Source organism: Podarcis erhardii (genome assembly GCF_964252035.2).
Source record: "Podarcis erhardii genome assembly, chromosome: 12".
In the NCBI taxonomy this organism is placed as follows: Eukaryota; Metazoa; Chordata; class Lepidosauria; order Squamata; family Lacertidae; genus Podarcis; species Podarcis erhardii.
The window spans coordinates 16,194,316-16,217,054 of NC_138513.1; the positions used below are offsets into that span (position 1 = coordinate 16,194,316).

Consider the following 22,739-nt stretch of genomic DNA (forward strand, 5'->3'; position numbering starts at 1 on the left):
TCTTCTTCTTATGTTGAGCTTCAGACCATATTTTGCTCTCTCCTCTTTCACCCTCATTAAAAGGATCTTTAATTCCTCCTCACTTTCTGCCATCAAGGTTGTGTCATCTGCATATCTGAGGTTATTGATATTTCTTCCAGCAATCTTAATTCCGGCTTGGGATTCATCCAGCCCATCCTTTTGCATGCTAAATTCTGCATATAAGTTGTATAAGCAGGGAGACAATATACAGCCTTGTTGTACTCCTTTCCCAATTTTGAACCAATCAGTTGTTCCACATCCACTTCTAACTGTAGCTTCTTGTCCCACATAGAGATTTCTCAGGAGACAGATGAGGTGATCAGGCACTCCCATTTCTTTAAGAACTTGCCATAGTTTGCTGTGGTCAACACAGTCAAAGGCTTTTGCATAGTCAATGAAGCAGAAGTAAATGTCTTTCTGGAACCCTCTAGCTTTCTCCATAATCCAGTGCATGTTTGCAATTTGGTCTCTGGTTCCTCTGCCCCTTCGAAATCCAGCTTGCACTTCTGGGAGTTCTCGGTCCACATACTGCTTAAGCCTGCCTTGTAGAATTTTAAGCATAACCTTGCTAGCGTGTGAAATGAGTGCAATTGTGCGGTAGTTGGAGCATTCTTTGGCATTGCCCTTCTTTGGTATTGGGATGTAGACTGATCTTCTCCAATCCTCTGGCCACTGCTGAGTTTTCCAAATTTTCTGGCATATTGAGTGTAGCGCCTTAACAGCATCATCTTTTAAAATTTTAAATAGTTCAGCTGGAATATCATCACTTCCACTGGCCTTGTTATTAGCAGTGCTTTCTAAGGCCCATTTAGATTCACATAAATACAGTAAATAACTATACAACCTTTTGGAAGACATCTGAAGGCAGCCCTGTATAGGGAAGCTTTTAAATATTTAATGTTTTATTATGTTTTTATATGGTATGTTGAAAGCCGCCAAGAGTGGCTCGGGCGACCCAGTCAGATAGACGGGGTATAAATAGTAAAATTATTAATATGGAATAGGATGTCCCCAGGCCCAGCTACAGCTAGCAAACTGACCCAGTCAGATGGACGGGGTATAAATAGTAAAATTATTATTATGGAATAGGATGTCCCCAGGCCCAGCTACAGCTAGCAAACTGATAACGGGGAACACAGTGATCTCTGGTGTATGACTTTTGCAGGCTGATGGTAGGGCCTTTGATAATAGTTTCATTGCTGCTCCACTGAGCTTTTCACATGCCCTCACAGGGCTTTTTGTAACAAAAGGAATAGTGCAAGTGTAGATAGGCTGATAGATGTTCAATGGGTCATGAACTAGCAAAACAGCAGCCGCGGCACAGCAAAACCAGGCAAATAACAAGGAAGCAATTGCCCCTCGCACCTCGCCATTCAGGAACCTAAAAAATAAAAGCAAAAAGATCACAGAGCCAAACCAGGTCAGCTGTGGCGCAGGAAAGAGGGAGACCAGCCAAAGTAGGGTGAGGCCACGGCCGCCGATTGGCTGGCTCGGGGTATGACGCGTCGGAGGATTCCCTGGGATTGCGGGGGCTGAAGCCAGTCCCCACGAGTGTGGGGAGGGGCGTGAAGCCCGCAACCCCACCTCCTCCCTAGCTCAGAATTGGCTCTAATGGTAGATCTAGGTTTAAACTTTAGCAGCAACAATTTTATTATTTATACTCCGCCCATCTGGCAGGTTATTTTAAAACTAAGAGGGAGTTTCATTCAGGTTGAATATATGTTAAGGTGCGGTATTACTGAATTTAGCTATTAATTGTTAAAACCTATTTGATCACAACAACTAAACTTTTACAGTGACTACAGTGTATTCCAGAGGCACAGAAACTGACAATATTTTATATATTATTCCTGACAGCTTTTAAATCAATTTCACAGGTTGCTGAACTTGTGGTTTTGAATTGGGAGCTGGCAATTATGCAGTTCTGCTTTCTATAGAGCCCCATCTACACATCTGACAGCTCCTTTTGAACTTCCCTTTGTGTTCTCTGAAAGCCACACCATTTCCCTTACTAACATTGTAATGTGTGACTATAAATCAGGGGGAATCTGAATGGTCCTAATAAACCATAATCTAAATTTATACAAATAACTGTGCAGGCAATGCTGGAAAAGATATATAAGGAAGGAATATGTTTGCTATTGCAGTTACAAGGAAAGGCAAACTATTATTTTAAAGTAGAGAGGAAAGCTGGACAAGGGTATATTTTCTAAAAGCATTGTGCATGGAATCACCGCCTAATTTATTATTGTAGCTGTTGTTGCTGTTGCTGCTAAAGTCTTATAGACTAACTAAAGTATTAAAGATTAATCAGGTGTTACACAATATGTAGAAATATTTGTCTAACTAAACTAAACTAGACTAACTAAAGTATTAAAGATTAATCAGTTCTTAAACAATATGTAGAAATACCTGTCTTAAGCCATAAGAAAAGGTGAGGCAGAGGAAGCTGTCTCAGCCCCGCCACCGACTTCTCGAAGCCCCCGGACAAGGGTTGGGGAGAAGCCCGAGCTCAGCCGCGGCCATGGCACAGGTAGCGGCAGAGAGGAGAGGCAGGCAAGGGGGGGTCTGCTGGGGGGGGGGACAAAACAAAGCCTGGGCATTGCGAGTGTATCTTTTTGTGTGCGCCTTAAATATTTATTTGTTATGACATTTGGTTTTATAGACAAGAACCAATTCCATGCATAGAATATAAAAGTCAAAGCCCTATGAGATCATTTTATTATTTTAGATGTGATGCTGGCAGTGAGGTGAAATGAGCAAGGACAGTTATTGTGTATTCAGAACATGTGTGGATTGTTCTAAGGGAAAAGGCACATTGACTCTTATCCCCTTGAGTTTAACATGTGATTTATTTATTTATTTTTAGTTAACTATTGAAAAACTCACACACTGTTTAATCTTATTAACTATGTTGTGTTTAACCCAGTTCTGTGCACTATAGATTATATTACGGTTTGAGGTTTATTTGTCCTTGTCACCTACGCTTTGAGGAGTCTCAAAGATGGCAGTGGGTACGTATAGTATGGTGCATCTCTTCCAACACCGGCCAAGAAGGCTTCCAAACATGTATAAATGGAAGACATTTCAGGTTTAATAATAAGAATAAGAATTTTTCAAGGACTCTACAGTCGTACCTTGGTTCTCAAATGCCTCGAAACTCCAATGTTTTGGCTCCCGAATGCCGCAAACCCAGAAGTGAGTTACTGTTACATGAGATCTGTGTGTTTGTCTCTGTTTTTCTATGCTGTGTTTTTCATGCCTATTTCTGATCTGTAGAGCTTTGCTTCCAGGAGGACAGAATACAGTATTCATTCTGCTCTTACTGCAACATTTTAAACAGTGACTGTATATGTATAACCTTTTTACAATGCAGTTGACAGTGCTATGTATATACTTTTGACATAAGTGCTTGTAACAAAGGAATAGAAATAGTTAACTAGTTCAATTATTTATATTTTATTTTACAGGCAAATTTCAAGTTTCTCATCTGGATTGGATTATTAAGCTGCTTTGTGGTCTGCGGATCTGCCCAACAAGGTAAATGGAAATATGTACAGGTTTAGAAAACGTAGACTGTTTTTCGATTCTACAGTGCAGGTGACCTATTAATTCCAGAGCTATCCAGTGTAAGCTTGCTATGCTTGTTTTGAATTGATTCAAGGACAAATGCTGCCTGTTTCACTTTCATACAACATTAATCCATATTGGTTTAACCTCTTTGCTCATGTCTCTGAAACTGTTGGCAAAGATGACATATGAACAGGAGGTAGGAGGAGGAAGTGTTTGCCCTGGAGAAGAGATTGAGCTGGAGCTTCAGAACCACACTCTTGTTTCTCTAGTGTAGCCACATCTGAAGGATGCTGAACTGCACCTACAGCTTGAAATTGTACTCTTGTCCCACGTCAGGTCATTTGAAATGTTATGCATCTCTTATTCTTCCAAGTAAGAAAAACCAAACAGCCTTTCCGAACATGCAGTGAAATAGATGCAGGTGCAATTTCTCTTGCAGAACGTCTTCCGCCGTTTCATCCTTTATGTTTGGAATTCACCTGCATCTATTTTACTGTTTGTACATACATTGGAAAATCTAGATTAGCGTCACCTTTTCATCATGTGTGTGCAGTGCATTGAATGCATGTGCAATTTGTCATGCATGACTGCTGTGGTTTTCATGGTTTTTCTTATGTGAAGGATTGTTCCATGGCATTTGAAGCAGTCCTAATTAATGAGTTATGATTGGCACAGAAGAACTGTGCATTCTCTTGCGGGGGCCCAATTAGTGCCATTGCCTTCCGTTAAGAGTTTGGGTGTAATCCTTGACGCCTCCCTTTACAGGGAGGCGCAAGTTACAGCAACAGCCAAGGCGACATTTTTCCACCTTCGCTGCATCAAGCAGTTGGTCCCTTACCTTTCCCGCCCCGACCTGGCCACAGTGATCCATGCGACGGTCATCTCCAGGCTTGACTACTGTAATTCGCTCTATGCGGGGCTGACCCAGAAACTCCAGAGGGTGCAGAATGCTGCAGCGAGGCTCCTCACGGGGTCTCTGCCACGGGAGCATATTCACCCAGTGCTTTTCAAACTGCACTGGCTCGTGGTAGAGTACAGGGTTACATTTAAGGTGCTGCTTTTGACCTTTAAAGCCCTTCACGGCCTAGGACCCTCGTACCTACGGGACCGCCTCTCCCGGTATGCCCCACAGAGAGCCTCAAGGTCCATAAATAGCAACACCCTAGTGGTCCCGGGCCCTAAGGAAGTTAGATTGGCTTCAACCAGAGCCAGGGCCTTTTCAACTCTGGCTCCGGCCTGGTGGAACGCTTGTCTCATGAGACCAGGGCCCTGCAGGATCTGATTTCTTTCCGCAGGGCCTGTAAGACAGAATTGTTCCGCCTGGCCTTTGGCTTGGAGCCAATTTGATTCCCTCCCTCCCTCCCTTTCTTTCTTTTTTCCTTTCCCTCTCCTCCTGTGATGAGGCTACATTTTAATATTTTAATGTTTACATATATTAAAGTTGTATTTTAATTTTGTTTTTAAGTTATAATCATTCAATTTGTTTTTATTATTGCTTCTAAGCCGCTCTGAGCCCAGCCTTGGCTGGGGAGGGCGGGGTATAAATAAAAAATTATTATTATTATTATTATTGGTGCTCGAACTTTCCCTCTAGACTCTGAGCACTTGTGGAATTGATGGTTAAGCAACACTTGCAATCATATGTTAATTATAGATATAATGATTAGTTTGAACCTCAGTTTATGGCTAGTAAGACATTTACTTATACAGTACATTAAATTAGGTATGTGTTGTCATTTCTTTTATAAAAAAACCCTTGCATTTTCTTATAGGTGGGAGCAATTGTATAAAAGCTAATGCTAAATCATGTGCTGATTGTATACAGGCTGGACCAAATTGTGGATGGTGCAAAAGTGCAGTATGTATTTTTTAAAAATATATTTCATTTGCAATATTTTGTTTCCTATTTCATTTTATCTGTAGCTATTATGCATTCAATAACTTTTTATGATTCATTCCTTTGCATTGATAAATAAGCTGCAAATGAAAGCTACAGGTTTCTATGGTCAGTGTTAGACTCTACAAAGTGCAGAGCAGATGTGAACAATAAGTCTGCTGCAGTTAAAATTTTGGTGGTGGAGAAGTGGAAGCTGTCATGTATGTTTAAGATTGGCTTTGTGAATAACAATTCCTAGCTTGGGGGTTAAGTTGTTGTTGTTGTTGTTGTTGTTGTTGTTGTCATCACTGTTATTCTGGAACTGGTAGGAAACAGTGTTGGCGGCAGCATCAAGACCAGCAAAGATTTTTTTGTCAGAAATAACCTTCCTTGTTTTAATGAGCCCTTGGTGCCTTTGGAAGATGCTTTTGTGCACATGGAAAGGTTTTTGAGAGCCAGTATGGTCTAATGGTTAGTGCTGGAATAAGAATGCAGAGACTCTGGTTCTAATCACTACTCAGGCCACAAAGCTCTGTGGGCTACCTTGGTTATGCTACGCACTCTCGACCTATTTACCTTTCAGGACAATTAAATGGGTAGCAGGACTCCTGTGCTGCTTTGAAGTTCCTGTAAGGTGCAAGGTGAAAGACTGCTTTCTCCATGACAATACACAATAGGAAGTAGCAAGAGCAAGACCTTCTCTTAGTGCATTTGAGTTTCCCTGTTTGTATCTGGGTGAAACACCTTTGCCTTATTTCCCAACTCCTCTGCATGTGCCAGAGGATTTGGAGATGGAATGGGTCTGTTTGTTTCACACAGCGGAATAAAAAGACCCTGGTGCAATTTGAGGGTAAAGAGATTCCTCACTTGGTGCTTTGTCCACAAATTCAATTTGCAGGGAAGGGATTCCACCTCACCCGTGACCAGCAGGAGAGAAACAGGCAGATTTGCAAGGAAAGATTCCTTGCCAGTTTTCTCTTTTATTTGGGAATAGAAATAAGTGTGTCCCTTAATGCATCAGTTGAAATATATTGACTTATTTACAAGTTATCTATCAAATAGCATGCTGTCGCTTTTCTCCATTTCTCCCCGTCCCAGCTCTTCTACTTTCCAACTGTAATGATCAGATTGGCACTACTGGCTGTATCCATATATAGCTTAGTTCACACTGCTGTTTTTCCATGCCCCCTTCCCTACACAGGGACAGGGGTGTTTGTCATGTGGACATAAGTAGTTGACTTGTATGCATGAAATAGTCTGAGGTCTCTTGAATGCCAGGTGAAGGGGGTAGAGAGGTGAATTCTCTGAAACGATCCACGTTGCCCTGATTAGCTAGAAGCACTTGCTAGCTGCAGTTTGGAACCAGGCAAATGGATAAATTCTTCACTCTGTTACTAAAATCTTTTTTTTATTTTAAGAATGCAGTCTCCTTAGGCTTTGTCCTCTTCCCTTTGCCAGTGGCAAGGACTCTGCCCCCTCCCAAGTTCTCCCTCATAGTTATTTAAAATCATTCCACTCTGGAGTCTCTCTGTCTGGATTTAATTATATTCTCCTGGTGATATTAGAAGGGCAGTAACTTTAGCTGCAGACAAAGCAGGTGGACAGGGAAACAGAATTTTCTGTGCGTTTAAAATCTAGTTTGACTTCTGGAATGTCCTGAGTCCTAAGTTCTGATACAATCCTTAGGCCCAGTTTCACAGAGGTGGTTAAACCTCTGTATGGAATGTACTATTTCAGACTGCAGATCGGGATTTGCATGCTTGAATACTTCTCCAAAACAACAGCAGCAAAAGTAACAAAAATCCATGCACAGAGATAACTGAAAATGCCTATCTTTTACAGGCCTTTTGATTCATGAGATTACAGAGATGACATAATGTACATAACTTGGTTTTTTTAATTGTGATTGATAGTTTTGTTTTTGATTGCCATAACCTATCCTAAAGTCTACAGACAAAGAGTGGGATATAATCTTTTTTAATGATAAAAGCAAAATGTTGAAAAGAAGACTAGACTAGAGCCCTGCTTCTGACAGCTACAGTTTACACTAACAGTGAATAGCTTCCTGTGTTTCTAACCTCCAAAATAAAATACCTGTATTCTGCTTTGCCACTTTGCCCTGGCCTTTGACACCCGAGGTGTATATTTTCAGGACCCACTCTACTACTGTGAGCATAAATTGTTTTAAACTGTTGAATAGTAAATTCCTGCAGCCTGCCTTGGAACCTTACAGTGAAGAAGTCAAATAAATTACAGTAGTATGGCATGTTGTATGTTGAAGCCAGAAAAGGCAAAACTTAACTTGACTCCTTTTTGTTTTTCCACTGCTTTTTAATTCTAATAGTTCCTTTCTAGGGCCATTGCTAGTTTGCACAATTTGTACTTGGTTTGCTGTTTTGTTCACTGGTGTTTTCCCACTAAACTTCAGGGGATAAATACAGCGTATGAACTGGGCTGTCTGACAGATACAGCAAAGAGCAGTTCCTATCCTCCTGGTCATCCTTTTACAGAAATTGCTTCCAGCCACATCTGTGTGTGTGAAAGTGATAAAACACAAATTGCTTTTATGCTGTATCATATAATAATGGTTCTTCATTGGATTTTACATGCAAAGTGTCAGGTATTGGCTGTTTGGTTGTGTGGTCATGTAAACCAGCAGACAGCAATGACTCACTGTTCCATTCTGGGTCTCGGATGGGCTGCTTTGAGTGTACTTCCTCAGGACCCTGTCTGGCATCTTCCTCTGGGGCTCCTATATATTTAAAATAGGGGGAACGAGCCATAGCTGAGTGGCAGAGTCCTACGCTTTGCATGGAGAGGGTCTCAGGCCCAGCCCTTGGCATCTCTCGTTTAAAAAGGTCAAGCAGTAGCTGATGTGAAACACCTCTTCCTCAGACCCCAGAGAAATGCTGTCAGCCCAATGGAAAGATAATTTAATGGAGAATGTAATGCAAAAAAGATTGTTCAATTATCTGTATTGTGTACTTATTTCCAAGAGGAAAGAATCTTACTTTGGCATCCTCCACACTTGAAGGTACGCATACATACATCCATCCATACATCCATACATACATAATTTTGCTTGTATGCTGCTTTTCATCCTTCTAACCATGCTCAAGGCAGCTTACAGCATGAAAAAATACATAACAACATTATACCAAAAGGAGTCAAAAACAATGAATAAATCAATTTTAAAAGAACACAACCAAACAGAACAGTTTCACATATATCACAACAATATCTAAAATAAAGATACAATAAATCAACAGCAACAACTCCTTGCTCCCCCCGCCCAAAACCACCCCAACCCAGGATTCTGTTCAGCAGCCTCAGCTTTTGTAGCTCTCAGGCCAGGTGAAAAAGGGCTTTCAAGGCAGGGGGCAGGTCCTCCAGGACTGAGAGCTGTGATGGGGTAGCTCTACATTAAACGAATGCATTACTCCCTCATTCCCTTCAGAAGTGATCTCGCCAAAATTATGTATAAAACCTTCCTCGTTTTGGTCTCTTCCTCACGGTTGCAGGCACACTAACAATGACAATGTGCAGGCCCCCCATCAAATTTGCTGTTGGCTCTTTCTTTTTGTGCCTGGACTAAACACTTATTTTTGTCCCGCAACTGGGCTGTTTTTCTGGCTGTGTTGTCTCTCGAGTTCAGTTCCTGCCATGTCTTCTCTGCCTCTCTGGCACTTGGCTCCTGGCAAGAGCCCACCTGGTTTTGGCTTTACTGCTCCATCACAACCCCTCTGCTGGAAGCAAGAGCCCTTTCTTTCAAATGCCAGGACGTCTGCCTCACATCTCTTTCATTCTCCTCCTCTCCTTGTGTTTGCAACCGTGACCCACGCCCACACCGGTGTCGTGACTCCTTTTCTCAGTCTGTGCCCTTACAGTCTGCCCTGCCCATCCTGCAGCTGTCTCCTGTTTTTGCTAGCTCTGCTAGGCCCTTGCATCTCAACCCTTCCCCCAGGACTTCCTTGCAGGGACAGGTGATAGCTTTGAAACCTACCAAGCCCGCTTACAGCATCTTTCTTGAAAACTACTGTCAAGCTAGTTTACTCTGAACTGCTCATCACTAGAACATTGCTGAATTCCATTCCATTTTTATGCTGCTTTCAATCATCTTCCAAGGAGCTATTAAAAATAGTAAGACAGCTAAGATAACATTTGGAACAATATTACAGTTTAGTACAAGATTAACAATTAGACTTTGCTGTACCCTGCTGTGTGTATCTTTGCATTTCTGAAAACATACCTTTACTGAAGGTGATTCCCTCCTGCAACTAATATAGCAATACAAAGTGAAAATCAGATTTGGTTTTTAAAATGTCAATGGTGTTTTGAATCGTATGCTGAATGAACCACGGTGGTAGTATAGTTGGAGATGAACCTACTGTGAGCAATTTAGAACCTGATTTTGTTTATGTTTGCTAGACCTTCTTTCAAGAAGGAGAATCTACTTCAGCACGATGTGATGATTTGGAAGTTTTACAAACTAAGGGCTGCCCTCCAGATGAAATAGAAAATCCCAGAGGCTCACAAGCCATGCTGAAAAACAAGGAAGTAACCATTCGTGTCAAAGGGGCTGCTGAGAATCTTAAACCAGAAGACATTACTCAGATTCAACCACAGAGAGTGCAATTAAAGCTGCGAATAGGTAAGGATGTCAGATTAACAGTGATATCTTATTCCTTATGTTCTCACCATTATTCAAGAAATTGACTAGAACTGTCAAAACATTTAGATAGATGATAGATAGATAGATAGATAGATAGATAGATAGATAGATAGATAGATAGATAGAGATAGATAGATAGATAGAGATCGATCCAGCTTCAACTGAGGTGGGAACGTTGTACCTTGATCAAGCCATTGTACCTTGATTTTCTAGTAGTTTCCCCACCTTAAGTATATTGCCTTGAGCAGCATTGGTCAGAAGAGCAACTGGAATGCCTTTCAACAGACACTCGCACATGAACATTCCACTTACCCTATTCAAGAAACGCATCTGAAGATCTTTAAATGACCAGTCTTCATGAAACATGGTGTGGGATAATTTCCAGAATATTGGGGCTTCCTAAACAATTTTGGTATATGCATAAATGGTTTAAGATTCATTTGGGGGCAAAAATGCTTTTCTTCACCCTGAAAGTGCTTTGGAACTCCTCAGAAGAAACACAGAATGCGCCCCAGGAATTGATAACCGTGATACATATTTTGCAGTCATGGCTTCTCCCAAAGTATCCTTGTTAGGAGATGCCAATGTCTCTCTCAGAGCTATACCTGTGTGGCAAGGCCACAAACCCTCCCCTTATGTTGGAATAAAGGGCCATCTTCTGGGGGCCACGTGCCAGTGGTGTGCAGGGCCAAAGGTAAATGTGGGTGGAGCAACAGGTGTGACTTCGTACAGTGGACTATTTTCCACCTATGCCAAAGAGGTTTTAAAATAAACTGACACCTCACACACAAATTTCTGCCCTCCATCCAGGCAAGGAAGAGGCGGCTTCACAGCTCAAGGATATATTCTAGCAAGACAGAGGCACTAAGCATAGGGTGGAAGTGTCAGTGCACTTGTATGTTTAGCGTACTTACTGTCTACTGCCATTATGGAATTTTTGCTTTAAAACTTTTATTTCTTTTTCTGGGATTAGGGGAACCACAGACATTTTCATTAAAATTTAAGAGAGCAGAAGATTATCCCATTGATCTTTATTACCTTATGGATCTCTCCTACTCTATGAAAGATGACTTGGAGAATGTGAAAAGCCTTGGAACTTCTCTCATGAGTAAAATGAAGAATATAACTTCAGATTTTCGAATTGGTAATAATTTTGTTTAAAATCATTATAAATTAGGGCTTGCTTTTCTTTACAAACAAAGTTCTGTTTATCATGTCACAATGTAAAGAGAAATATACATGTGTAATATGCATGTGCTCAGAAATATAAACATGATTTAGCAAGTTTGTACTAGGAGAAGAAAATGCATACTTTTATAACATAGATTCTGTATTAGATTGCTGCTGGGTAAAAACAGATTTGGATAGAGCAAACCTGAGAGCCTATATGCAAGCTAGTGGAAGCAAGGATTATAATAGGTTGCATCAAATTTAAGGCATACTCACAGTAGACTAATTGGGATCAGTAAACTTAAGTTAATCAAGTTTATTGTCAATGCTTTTGTTCTGAAGATAACTTAAGTCATGTACAAACTTAACACATAGTATTCAAAGCTAATGAGTAGTTTGAATGGATCTACTTTTAAGTAGGACTTGGTTGAATACAACCCAAAGTTGATTGGTTTCTATGTAAACATTGGAATTCCTACTGGGTTTCATATACAGCCTCTTGAGAAAGTAAAGTGTCTACATGGTCCCAGTTCATAGCACTCATTCCAGGCAATATGTCCTGCTTCTTTGGGATGAACACATGCACAAAAGAAACCCACATGACAGCCAGATAGCCTCTCCGGGTTTCCAAACATGTCTGCTGTGTAGAAGACATTCAGTATAACCCTTGCTAAGGGTGAGTTCTGACCCTTCAGAACCACTTCCTCCTGAACACTTCATTACCTTGTAGACCAAGCTTCCCATTGTTTCCTGATGAAAAAGAATGTCTTTTTCTGGAGTGCAACCTGCCCTGCAACTTGGTGGCTTCTCTATAGTAATAATAATAATAATAATTTATTATTTGTACCCCGCCCATCTGGCTGGGTTTCCCCAGCCACTCTGGGCGGCTTCCATAAAAACCAGAAATACATTAAAATATCACAGATTAAAAACTTCCCTGAACAGGGCTGCCTTAAGATGTCTTCTGAATGTCAGGTAGTTATTTATCGCTTTGACATCTGATGGGAGGGCGTTCCACAAGGCGGGTGCCACTACCGAGAAGGCCCTCTGCCTGGTTCCCTGTAGCTTTGCTTCTCGTAATGAGGGAACCGCCAGAAGGCCCTCGGCGCTGGACCTCAGCGTCCGGGCAGAACGATGGGGGTGGAGACGCTCCTTCAGGTATACTGGGCCGAGGCCGTTTAGGGCTTTAAAGGTCAACACCAGCACTTTGAATTGTGCTCGGAAACGTACTGGGAGCCAATGTAGGTCTTTCAAGACCGGTGTTATGTGGTCTCGGCGGCTGCCCCCAGTCACCAGTCTAGCTGCCGCATTCTGGATTAGTTGTAGTTTCCGAGTCACCTTCAAAGGTAGCCCCACGTAGAGCGCATTGCAGTAGTCCAAGCGGGAGATAACTAGAGCATGCACCACTCTGGCGAGACAGTCCGTGGGCAGGTAGGGTCTCAGCCTGCGTACCAGGTGGAGTTGGTAGACAGCTGCCCTGGATACAGAATTGACCTGCGCCTCCATGGACAGCTGTGAGTCCAAAATGACTCCCAGGCTGCGCACCTGGTCCTTCAGGGGCACAGTTACCCCATTCAGGAGCAGGGAGTCCTCCACACCAGCCCGCCCCCTGTCCCCCCAAAACAGTACTTCTGTCTTGTCAGGATTCAACCTCAATCCATTAGCCGCCATCCATCCTCCAACCGCCTCCAGGCACTCACACAGGACCTTCACCGCCTTCACTGGTTCTGATTTGAAAGAGAGGTAGAGCTGGGTATCATCTGCATATTGATGGACACCCAGTCCAAACCCCCTGATGATCTCTCCCAGCGGCTTCATATAGATGTTAAAAAGCATGGGGGAGAGGACGGAACCCTGAGGCACCCCACAAGTGAGGGCCCAGGGGTCTGAACACTCATCCCCCACCACCACTTTCTGAACACGGCCCAAGAGGAAGGAGCGAAACCACTGTATAACAGTGCCCCCAGCTCCCAGCCCCTCTAGACGGTCCAGAAGGATGTTATGGTCGATTGTATCAAAGGCCGCTGAGAGATCCAGCAGAACTAGGAAACAGCTCTCACCTTTGTCCCTAGCTCGCCGGAGATCATCAACCAGCGCGACCAAGGCAGTTTCAGTCCCATGATGAGGCCTGAATCCCGATTGGAAGGGATCCAAATGGTCCGCATCCTCCAGGTGTGCCTGGAGTTGTTCAGCAACCACACGCTCAATCACCTTGCCCAAGAATGGAAGATTTGAGACTGGGCGATAGTTGGCCATACTGGCCGGGTCTAAAGATGGTTTTTTAAGAAGCGGTTTGATGACCGCCTCTTTCAGCGGATCTGGGAATGCTCCCTCACAGAGGGAAGCATTCACCACCCCGCAGAGCCCATCGCCCAGCCCTTCCCGGCTTGCTTTTATTAGCCAGGATGGGCAAGGATCCAGGAGACAGGTGGTTGGTTTCACGCGTCCAAGCAGCCTGTCCACATCCTCGGGGGTAATGGATTGAAATCGATTCCATGCAACTTGACCAGACAGAGCTCTAGCACTCTCCCGCCCCAGCCCTGCTCCCACGGTGGTGTCTAGCTCCTTCCGAATATGAGTGATTTTATCTGCAAAAAACTTTGCAAAATCGTTGCAGGAGATCTTGGGGTCTTTACAAAGCCCCGGTGGTAAAGGTGGTTCCGTTAAATTACGAACCACCTGAAAAAGTCTCCTGCTACTATTTTCTGCAGATGCAATAGAGGCGGTGAAGAAAGTCTTCTTCGCCGTCGCTATCGCCACTTGGTAGGCTCGACGTTGAGCTCTAACCTGTGTCCGGTCAGATTCGGAGTGAGTTTTTTGCCACCGACGCTCTAGCCGTCTCAGCGATTGTTTCATCGCCCTCAGCTCCGAAGAAAACCACGGAGCTGTCCGGGCTCCATGCAATCGGAGACGGCGCTTCGGAGCCAGACAGTCGATAGCCCTGGTTAACTCCGCATTCCAGCGGGCCACCAGGGAATCAGCTGAAAGGCCATCAACATGGGATAAGGCATTCCCTACCACTCTCTGGAAACCATTTGGATCCATTAAGTGGCGGGGGCGGACCATCCGAATTGGTCCCACCTCCCTGCAGAGGGGAAGGGTCGCGGAGAAGTCCAGTTGCACCAGGAAGTGATCTGACCATGGCACTTCTTTTGTTTCACTTTTACTTAGTGTCAGATCACCCACGTCACTAGAGGTGAACACCAGGTCTAAGGCATGTCCATGACTATGAGTTGGGCCAAACTTATTCAGGGACAGCCCCATGGAGGCCATGCTTTCCACGAAGTCCCGAGCAGCCCCTTGTAAGGTCGTGTTGGCATGGATGTTAAAATCCCCTAGGACAACCAAACTAGGTGTCTCCAGGAGAAAATCCGCCACGACCTGAAGCAGCTCAGACAGGGAATCCTTGGTGCAGCGGGGAGGTCGGTACACCAAAAGGAATCCTGTACTGCCCCTATTGCCCAACTTCCAGAACATGCACTCAGAAAACTGGATCTTCCCAGTAGGACGCCTGGTGCAAGCTAGTGACTTCCTAAAAATCACTGCAACCCCCCCTCCCCGCCCACATGACCTGGGTTGCTGTGTGTAAGAGAAACCTGGTGGGCAAGCAGCGGCAAGGACAGGCCCATCTGCTTCCTCCAACCAGGTCTCTGTCACACATGCCAGGTCAAGTCCTCCATCCACAATCAGGTCGTGGATGGCAGTGGTTTTATTCATCATTGACCTGGCATTACACAGCAACACCTTCAGGTCATGTAGGTTTCCCCTGTTGATTCCAGTATCCATCCGGTCAAGGCCAGACCCAGAGGCAGGGATAGTCTTCAAACAACGACTAAACCTGCCTCCTCGGTAATGACATGGTCTGGTCTTAGCGTAACTCCGCCTCCTGCCCATGATCACCGAGATCGGATGTCCCAGTGCTTCCCCCCCTGTGGAACTTGTCCCAGCCATCGTGATGGCTGGGGCCCCACTCCCAGGCAGCCCTGATCTAGCCCTTTCAAAACAAAACATAAACTATACAGAACCAATAAAACAACAACAACAACAAAAAGGAACAGAACAATTATACTAAAATTAATCCCCAACCAAATATCCATCCCACCCACCCCCAGCAATGGAAAAAAAGAAATAAAAATTTAAATTGCCACCGACTGCTTGAGGACATTTTAAAGCACATTAACCCCCTGGAACAGGGAAGCAATGGCAGAACACTTCCCACCCTTCCCAAGAGTTTGTTCCAAAAGTTTGTTCCTGGGCCACGCCCCCTGGGCCAGTTGGAAAAGGCCCTGGAAGGGAGCAGGCCCTGCAGTCCTCACCTATAGGGCTTTCTATTGCTCTCAGAACTAATAGAGTTCCATTGTGAAATATACTCAGAGTCGCAAAGTGATTTCATGCTCTTTATTCAGCTCATAGTGGTGAGGAGGAATGAATGAGAGTCCCCTCAAAGTATCTGCTTTATATACATTATTTACACAATGGGCTGCACATGATTGGCTAATTCTGGAATTCTACTGTAAGCCAATCAGGTTGTGGATTCACTTCTATCTGGAGCATGATTGGGTGGTTCCTGCCAACCAATCATACTGCTGCATTGTTCTAAGACCAATCAGACTGCTGCATTCTGAATCCTATTGTTCTAGGACCAATCCGACTGCTGCCTTTTGGATCCTATTGTTCTAGGACCAATCAGACTGCTGCAGTTTGGATCCTATTCAACTCAGTACATAACAATTGTATGTCCTCTCTCTCTCTCTCTCTCTCTCTCTCTCTCTCTCTCTCTTTCTCAGGTTTTGGCTCTTTAGTTGAACAAACTGTAATGCCTTATATTAGTACTACACCAGCCAAACTCAAGAACCCATGCACCGTTGACCTTAACTGTACAAGCCCTTTTAGCTACAGGAATGTACTCAAATTTACCAGCGATGGAAATCTGTTCAACAAGCTTGTAGGTGATCAACAGATTTCTGGCAATCTGGATTCTCCTAAAGGTGGATTTGATGCAATAATGCAGGTTGCTGTTTGTGGTGTAAGTGTATTTTCATTTCTTTTGCATATTACTATAAATGCAATTGACTTGTAGACCCTTGGCTGTTATTCAGATTTAATGGATCAAAAGTGTTAATTTAACTTCTTGGACACAAATATTGAAAAGGTACAATGATAAGCAGTTAAAAACCAGTGGGGATCCTTAAAGGGCATTCAACCACATGTGTACTCGTAAGGGTTTGTTTGTTGCAGCTCTTGCACAGGAAACAATAGGCGTAGTCATTGTGTACTCTCTCTCTCTCTGTCCAACAACAACAAAAGGTTTCAGTCACCAGTCTATGACTTGCAGACCCTCTCTTCTACTGCTTCTGGTCTTGCTCCTATAAAGTCTAGCTGCTGATTTTCAGTTCTAGTAGTTGTTAGCCAGCAGTGTATTTTGAGGGAACCCAGCTCATAACCTCCACCCCCCACCCCACCTCGCCCAAGACACACTTAGCTAGTAAAGATATAGAGTAAAACCCTGGACCAAAACTCTGATCTGGATGCCCAAGTGACTGGTGCCAACAATTTTCCGGAGGGAATTGGGAAGGCGACTTCAGTGTACAAATGGAATCCTCCCCCTCTCTTGCTTTGAAGCTTTCTGAGTCAACCTCCAATAGCAAAGGTCGCATGGTAATTTGTCCATGCTTCCTGCCTGTAAGCTGGAGCAACTGTATCGTAGTGCCAACACATTCCAGCTGTCAATTCCAGGTGTGTTCAGGTGGCTTCTTCCCACATTGTTTTTATGTCATGCACCTGTTCCTGAAGCTACTATCAAAACTGTACAGTAGTGATGGGAGGAGAGCTTATATTTGCTAAAAAATACATGGGGATACTGATCACTCATTTTTCAGTTTTCTCTGCTACCATATTCTTTCACAATGATCTATGCTTTTATTTATATATATATATATATATAATTTCTTCTCAAGTCAGAACTTGGATGGAGAAATGTCACTCGGTTGTTGGTATTTTCTACGGATGCTGGATTTCATTTTGCTGGAGATGGGAAACTTGGAGGAAGTGTCTTGCCAAATGACGGGCAATGTCATTTAGATAACAATAGGTACACAATAAGGTATTATTATGTAAGTATGCTTAAGAGAATGTTTAATTTTGTGTTTACATGTATGTTATTGTGTATGTGTGCCTCTCTCTCTCTCTCTCTCTCTCTCTCACACACACACACACACACACACACACACACATGCAAATATACACACGTGTAGAAATGGGAGACAATCCCAGTATACTCCCCCCCCAATGTAGAAGAATGCTTTGAGAAGAACACCCATTAAAAGTTTAGCTTATAGTTTAAACTTTTAAAATAGCAAGGTCTGTAAGCTTTCATGGACTAGTGCTAGCAGAGCTTGTATGTAAAAACATGTAGAGATTTTTAATTTTGTTATAGTAGCCCTCACATTTTTCTTCATGGAGGAAGAATGCCAAGTTTGGTTTGCCTATTTTAAAACCAAGTTATCCTACTTTGCTAAAACTCCTTTTCTGTATCCAGAGAGAAACCCAAGAACTGGAGAACATTTATTTAACTGGCAAAATAGAAGAAAAAGCCTAAGTAATGCTTTGATAAGAATGAAGAATCTGAGAATTAGATTCTGATCACTCATTTTTATTTTGTGTTTACATGTATGTTATTGTGTATGTGTCGTCGTCGTCCCCCTCTCTCTCTCACACACACACGCACATGCAAATATACACACGTGTAGAAATAGGAGACAATCCCACTATACTCCCCCCCCCCAATGTAGAAGAATGCTTTGAGAAGAACACCCATTAAAAGTTTAGCTTATAATTTTAAAATAGCAAGGTCTGTAAGCTTTCATGGACCAGTGCTAGCAGAGCTTGTATGTAAAAACATGTAGAGATTTTTAATTTTGTTATACTAGCCCTCACATTTTTCTTCATGGAGGAAGAATGCCAGGTTTGGTTTGCCTATTTTAAAACCAATTTATCCTACTTTGCTAAAACTCCTTTTCTGTATCCAGAGAGAAACCCAAGAACTGGAGAACATTTATTTAACTGGCAAAATAGAAGAAAAAGCCTAAGTAGATAAGAATGAAGAATCTGGGAATTAGAGGCTTCTGTTAATGAGAGTTGATGGATTGCTTTTTAAAAAAATGTTTTTGACTCTTATGTTTGCTCTTGCTTATGTTTGTATAGAAAATTGTATATAAGACTGTTATTGTGTGTGAAATTCACGTATATATAAAAAGTAAACTTCATTCTTCAGGATTATCCCTCCATTGCACACCTTGTTCAGAAGCTAAGTGACAATAATATTCAGATAATATTTGCTGTTACACAAGAATTTCAACCAGTTTACAAGGTAAGAGCAAGTGACAAAAGCTTCTGTAGAGTCCCTTCCCTCACCAGCTGAGATTCCCCAGCCTGAAAATGCCTCCACCCACACAACCAATGGTGCTCTCTAGACAATAATGGTATTTACCCCCACCCACCCTAGGTGGGAATGTAGAGAGAGTTGATGGGTTGCAGTTGCCCCACCCCTGTTCTGTGCATGTGTTAGAAACTTGAGAAATTGAATTCTGTATAACTATGGTTTTCTATATGGGACACGGGTGGCACTGAGCCTAGGGCTTGCCGATCGGAAGGTTGGCGGTTCGAATCCCCACAACAGGGTAAGCTCCCGTTGCTCGGTCCCAGCTCCTGCCAACCTAGCAGTTTGAAAGCACGTCAGAGTGCAAGTAGATGATAATAATAATAATTTATTATTTATACCCTGCCCATCTGGCTGGTTTCCCCAGCACTCTGGGCAGCTTCCAACCAAATATTAAAAACAATACAGCATCAGACATTAAAAACTTCCCTAAACAGGGCTACCTTCAGCTGTCTTTTAAAATAGGTACTGCTCCAGCAGGAAGGCAAACAGCGTTTCCATGCGCTGCTCTGGTTTCACCAGAAGCGGCTTAGTCATGCTGGCCACATAACCTGGAAAAACTGTTTACGGACAAATGTTGGCTCCCTTGGCCAGTAAAACGAGATGAGCGCCGCAACCCCAGAGTTATTCACGAGTGGACCTAATTGTCAGGGGTCCATTATTGTCAGGGGTCCTTTACCTTTTTTATGGTTTTCTATAAATGGCATTTTGTGTATAGAATTAATCTATCTACTGCTTATGATTTTAACTGAATGGTTTTCTCACTCTTCTCATGTAAAGGAGCTCAAGAATTTGATTCCAAAATCTGCCGTGGGAACACGCTCTTCAAACTCCAGTAACGTGATTCAACTGATAATTGATGCCTACAATGTGAGTTCACCAGTTTTCATTATCGCCACATACACCCAAAGACAACGTGTTTTGCATACAATACAGGATGTATGGGGGATCCGGACCTGGCCACATATACATATGCACACAAGTCAAGGTTGACAGGTGGACAGGGCCGCCCCCTTGTCAATCACCTGATGTTGCAATGGCAATCATCACTTGCATCGTTTGAAATCAAATGTATAAGCAAAAAATATGTGCAGTATTTCTCTGTTGCCATCAGTCAGCTGATGGTCAGCACTGAAGAAACCCTTTGTGCAGTGCTTCTCCAGCACTGATGATCAGCTTCAAAGCACCTTTTACCAAGCTCTGCCTTTACTTGCTCCACACTTGTCACATACAACATTAGGTGTAGGGCAGGTAGCTATGGCTTGGACTCTTGTGCCAAATGGGGAGGCCTGGCTGGAGGTTCCCCATCCCTTATTTAAGCACATGAGGTTCTGGGTTGTATATGTAGTATAAAAAGAGTTGGTAGCTTCCCATTCTAGCCACCTAGAGACCTTGCTCACAGGGCAAGACAGGTTTGATCAGATTACACTGGTCCTGGCTTGACTGCACTGGCTGTCAGTTTCCAGACCCAGTTCAAAGTGCTGATTTTAACCTATAAAGCCTTAAACAGTCTGCAGTCCTTTTCAATATGTTTCTGTGTGGTTTTTCAGGGGAGGAGTTGGGAGAGGAAAATAGCAGTGCTGATCTTATCAGCAATACAATTTTATCAATCTCTTTTATCCGTTTTGTAAGCTACAATGATGCTGGCTGCACAAAACCCACGAGAAAATGGTAACACTAGTTCAAAACTTGCTGTGTCAAGATACAGAGAAAACTAATACAGTGGTACCTTGGTTCTCAAACTTAATCCGTTCTGGAAGTCTGTTCCAAAATCAAGACACGCTTTCCCATAGAAAGTAATGCAAAATGGATTCATCTGTTCCAGACTTTAAAAAACAACCCCTAAAACAGCAATTTAACATGAATTTTACTATCTAACGAGACCACTGAACCATAAAATGAAAGCAATAAACGATGTCACACAATCAATCAGTAGCTGAACTGGGTTCCACACAGTAACAAAAACAAAACAAAAAAGCCACAAAAACAAAAATGCAAAATAAATAGCAAAAACAGACAAAACTCAGCATAACTCTCAAAACGTGTGGCACTCAAAACGGAGCACGTTCAGCTTCCGGAAAAAGTTCACCAACAGGAACATTTACTTCTGGGTTTGCAGTGTTTGGGTTCCAAGTTGTTTGAGTACCAAGGTGTCTGAGAACCAAGGTACCACTGTAGTCCCTTCAGAAATGCATGTTTTAAAAGGAGTAGATAGAATCTGTTGAACATGTATCTCTTGCAAGAGAGTATTTTCCAAGTGTTTTTAAGGAACTGTTTGGACATCTGGGAGACCACAGAGTAGAAAAACCTGTAGCTTTCCAGATGAAGTTGGGCTGCATGTTCCAATATCCTTCACTAAACTACTTGACTTTTGTGTTAGTCATTGTCTTCAGAAGTCATTCTGGAAAACAACAAACTACCAAAAGAAGTCACAATTGAATATAAATCTTTCTGCAAGAATGGAGTGAATGGTACAGGAGATGAAGGAAGAAAGTGCTCCAACATTTCAATTGGAGATGAGGTAATTTTCTGCATTCTGGAATCAGTGTGCTATTGCTTCACCCCCTCTAATCAGTGTCAAACAATTTTGTTTGTACTCTTTATTTTGCTTACAGGTTAGCTTTGAGATTAAAGTAACAGCCAACCAGTGTCCAGAAAAAGGGCAGGGTGAAACTATTAAAATCAAGCCACTAGGTTTCACTGAAGAGGTAGAAATTAATCTGGAGTTCATCTGTGAATGTGAATGTCACAAGGACGGAATTCCAGACAGCCCTATTTGCTCCTATGGAAGTGGAACATTTGAGTGTGGTGCCTGCAGGTAGATAAATATTAATGTTTTTTCTCTCCCTCAGATAAATCTGCTAGGAAATAAAATATCCCTTGACTGTAAATGGCCCCCAAAAAATCCCAGACTAGACACAAATGTAGTTGGAAGACCTTTCCCTGATTCTTATTGGGTGGAATCAGCACTGAAGGGAATGTGCTGTCTACCAGCTCAGGAGAACCTCCATGTATTCCTCACATGCTTCAGGGTTGAGTCTCGACACTGAAAATAGATGCTTTGGAGAACTCATGAGAGTCCCTATTCTCTGCCACTCCCCCTTTCCTCCTCCTTTAAATGGCCCTTCACTCATTTTTTTCATTCATCATTTCTATCCACCACCTGCCTCTCTTTCTCCAAACCTCAACTTTCTCCCAATTCCTACCACATACCTCATTTTCCTTCTCATTTTCCCGTCTCCTGCTATTTCTGCACTGCGTCTTGTTTCTTTCTTAGCCTCTTTCCTTCCTGTGCCACATAATCCTTACACAAAGAGAAGTTGTGTGTCCTTTCTCCTCATATAGGAAAAAACATATGAATAAAGGGAAGGGAACCCAAGTCAGCTCCTTAAGCAAGCATGCAATTTGTATTTTAATGCTGGGCCTTCAGGTACCTTCAGTCATCCCATACTGGCCCCTGCTGCCTTCCTTTCCCCCATGAACACCGACTGCTTATTCCTACCAGGATCTTTAAATTCCCATGTATTTCCAAAAGTAATTTTGACCACACTGTTTTTTTGTTTCGTTTTCGTTTTTGAAAAAGCTAGGTACTTTATGCGTGTGGTTTTTTATCTGTTTGAGTCCTGTGGGGAATAAAGTGGGCAGTAAACAAATATATAACTACTATTATTATTATTATTATTATTATTATTATTATTATGAATATTAATACTGTTGCCTGTTCTTAAGTGCAATTGTAGCAGACCATTCTTCAAGACCTTTCTAGCACAGAAAAATGAATGTCTGTTGTGTCAAGCAGGCATGTGCCACATTTCACCTTTGAAATAAATTAGCATTTATATTATTTTTACAGCAATTAGTAGCAGCTGCTATACTAATGAAGTTAGTAGAAGAGTCATTCAGCAGCTTCCCCAAACTGCTGCTCTTCAGTTTCGGAACGTCTGCCTCTAGGATGAATCATGCTCTCGTGAAAGAGACTGTTTCCTGTA

The 22,739-nt window shown here is 42.7% G+C and overlaps 1 protein-coding gene and 1 long non-coding RNA gene across 3 annotated transcripts in view; one reads left to right on the forward strand and one right to left on the reverse strand.

Moving 5' to 3' along the window:
• The first annotated feature begins 2,460 nt into the window (after positions 1 to 2,460).
• LOC309325929 (integrin beta-1-like) overlaps positions 2,461 to 22,739 on the forward strand; it is a 48,298-nt gene continuing 28,019 nt past the window's right edge. For both annotated transcript variants that reach the window (XM_081834314.1, XM_081834313.1), the window contains exons 1-11: positions 2,461 to 2,554; positions 3,492 to 3,561; positions 5,367 to 5,452; positions 9,899 to 10,121; positions 11,116 to 11,286; positions 16,100 to 16,338; positions 17,270 to 17,425; positions 18,586 to 18,681; positions 19,531 to 19,620; positions 21,131 to 21,271; positions 21,366 to 21,568. In XM_081834314.1, coding sequence (XP_081690440.1) covers positions 2,546 to 2,554; positions 3,492 to 3,561; positions 5,367 to 5,452; positions 9,899 to 10,121; positions 11,116 to 11,286; positions 16,100 to 16,338; positions 17,270 to 17,425; positions 18,586 to 18,681; positions 19,531 to 19,620; positions 21,131 to 21,271; positions 21,366 to 21,568 — 1,484 coding nt within the window. In that variant the 5' untranslated portion in view covers positions 2,461 to 2,545. The remainder of the gene's footprint in view (positions 2,555 to 3,491; positions 3,562 to 5,366; positions 5,453 to 9,898; positions 10,122 to 11,115; positions 11,287 to 16,099; positions 16,339 to 17,269; positions 17,426 to 18,585; positions 18,682 to 19,530; positions 19,621 to 21,130; positions 21,272 to 21,365; positions 21,569 to 22,739) is intronic.
• LOC309326102 overlaps positions 16,397 to 22,739 on the reverse strand; it is a 56,992-nt gene continuing 50,649 nt past the window's right edge. Inside the window, exon 2 of the long non-coding RNA XR_014150154.1 lies at positions 16,397 to 16,934. This is a non-coding gene — a long non-coding RNA (uncharacterized lncRNA). The remainder of the gene's footprint in view (positions 16,935 to 22,739) is intronic.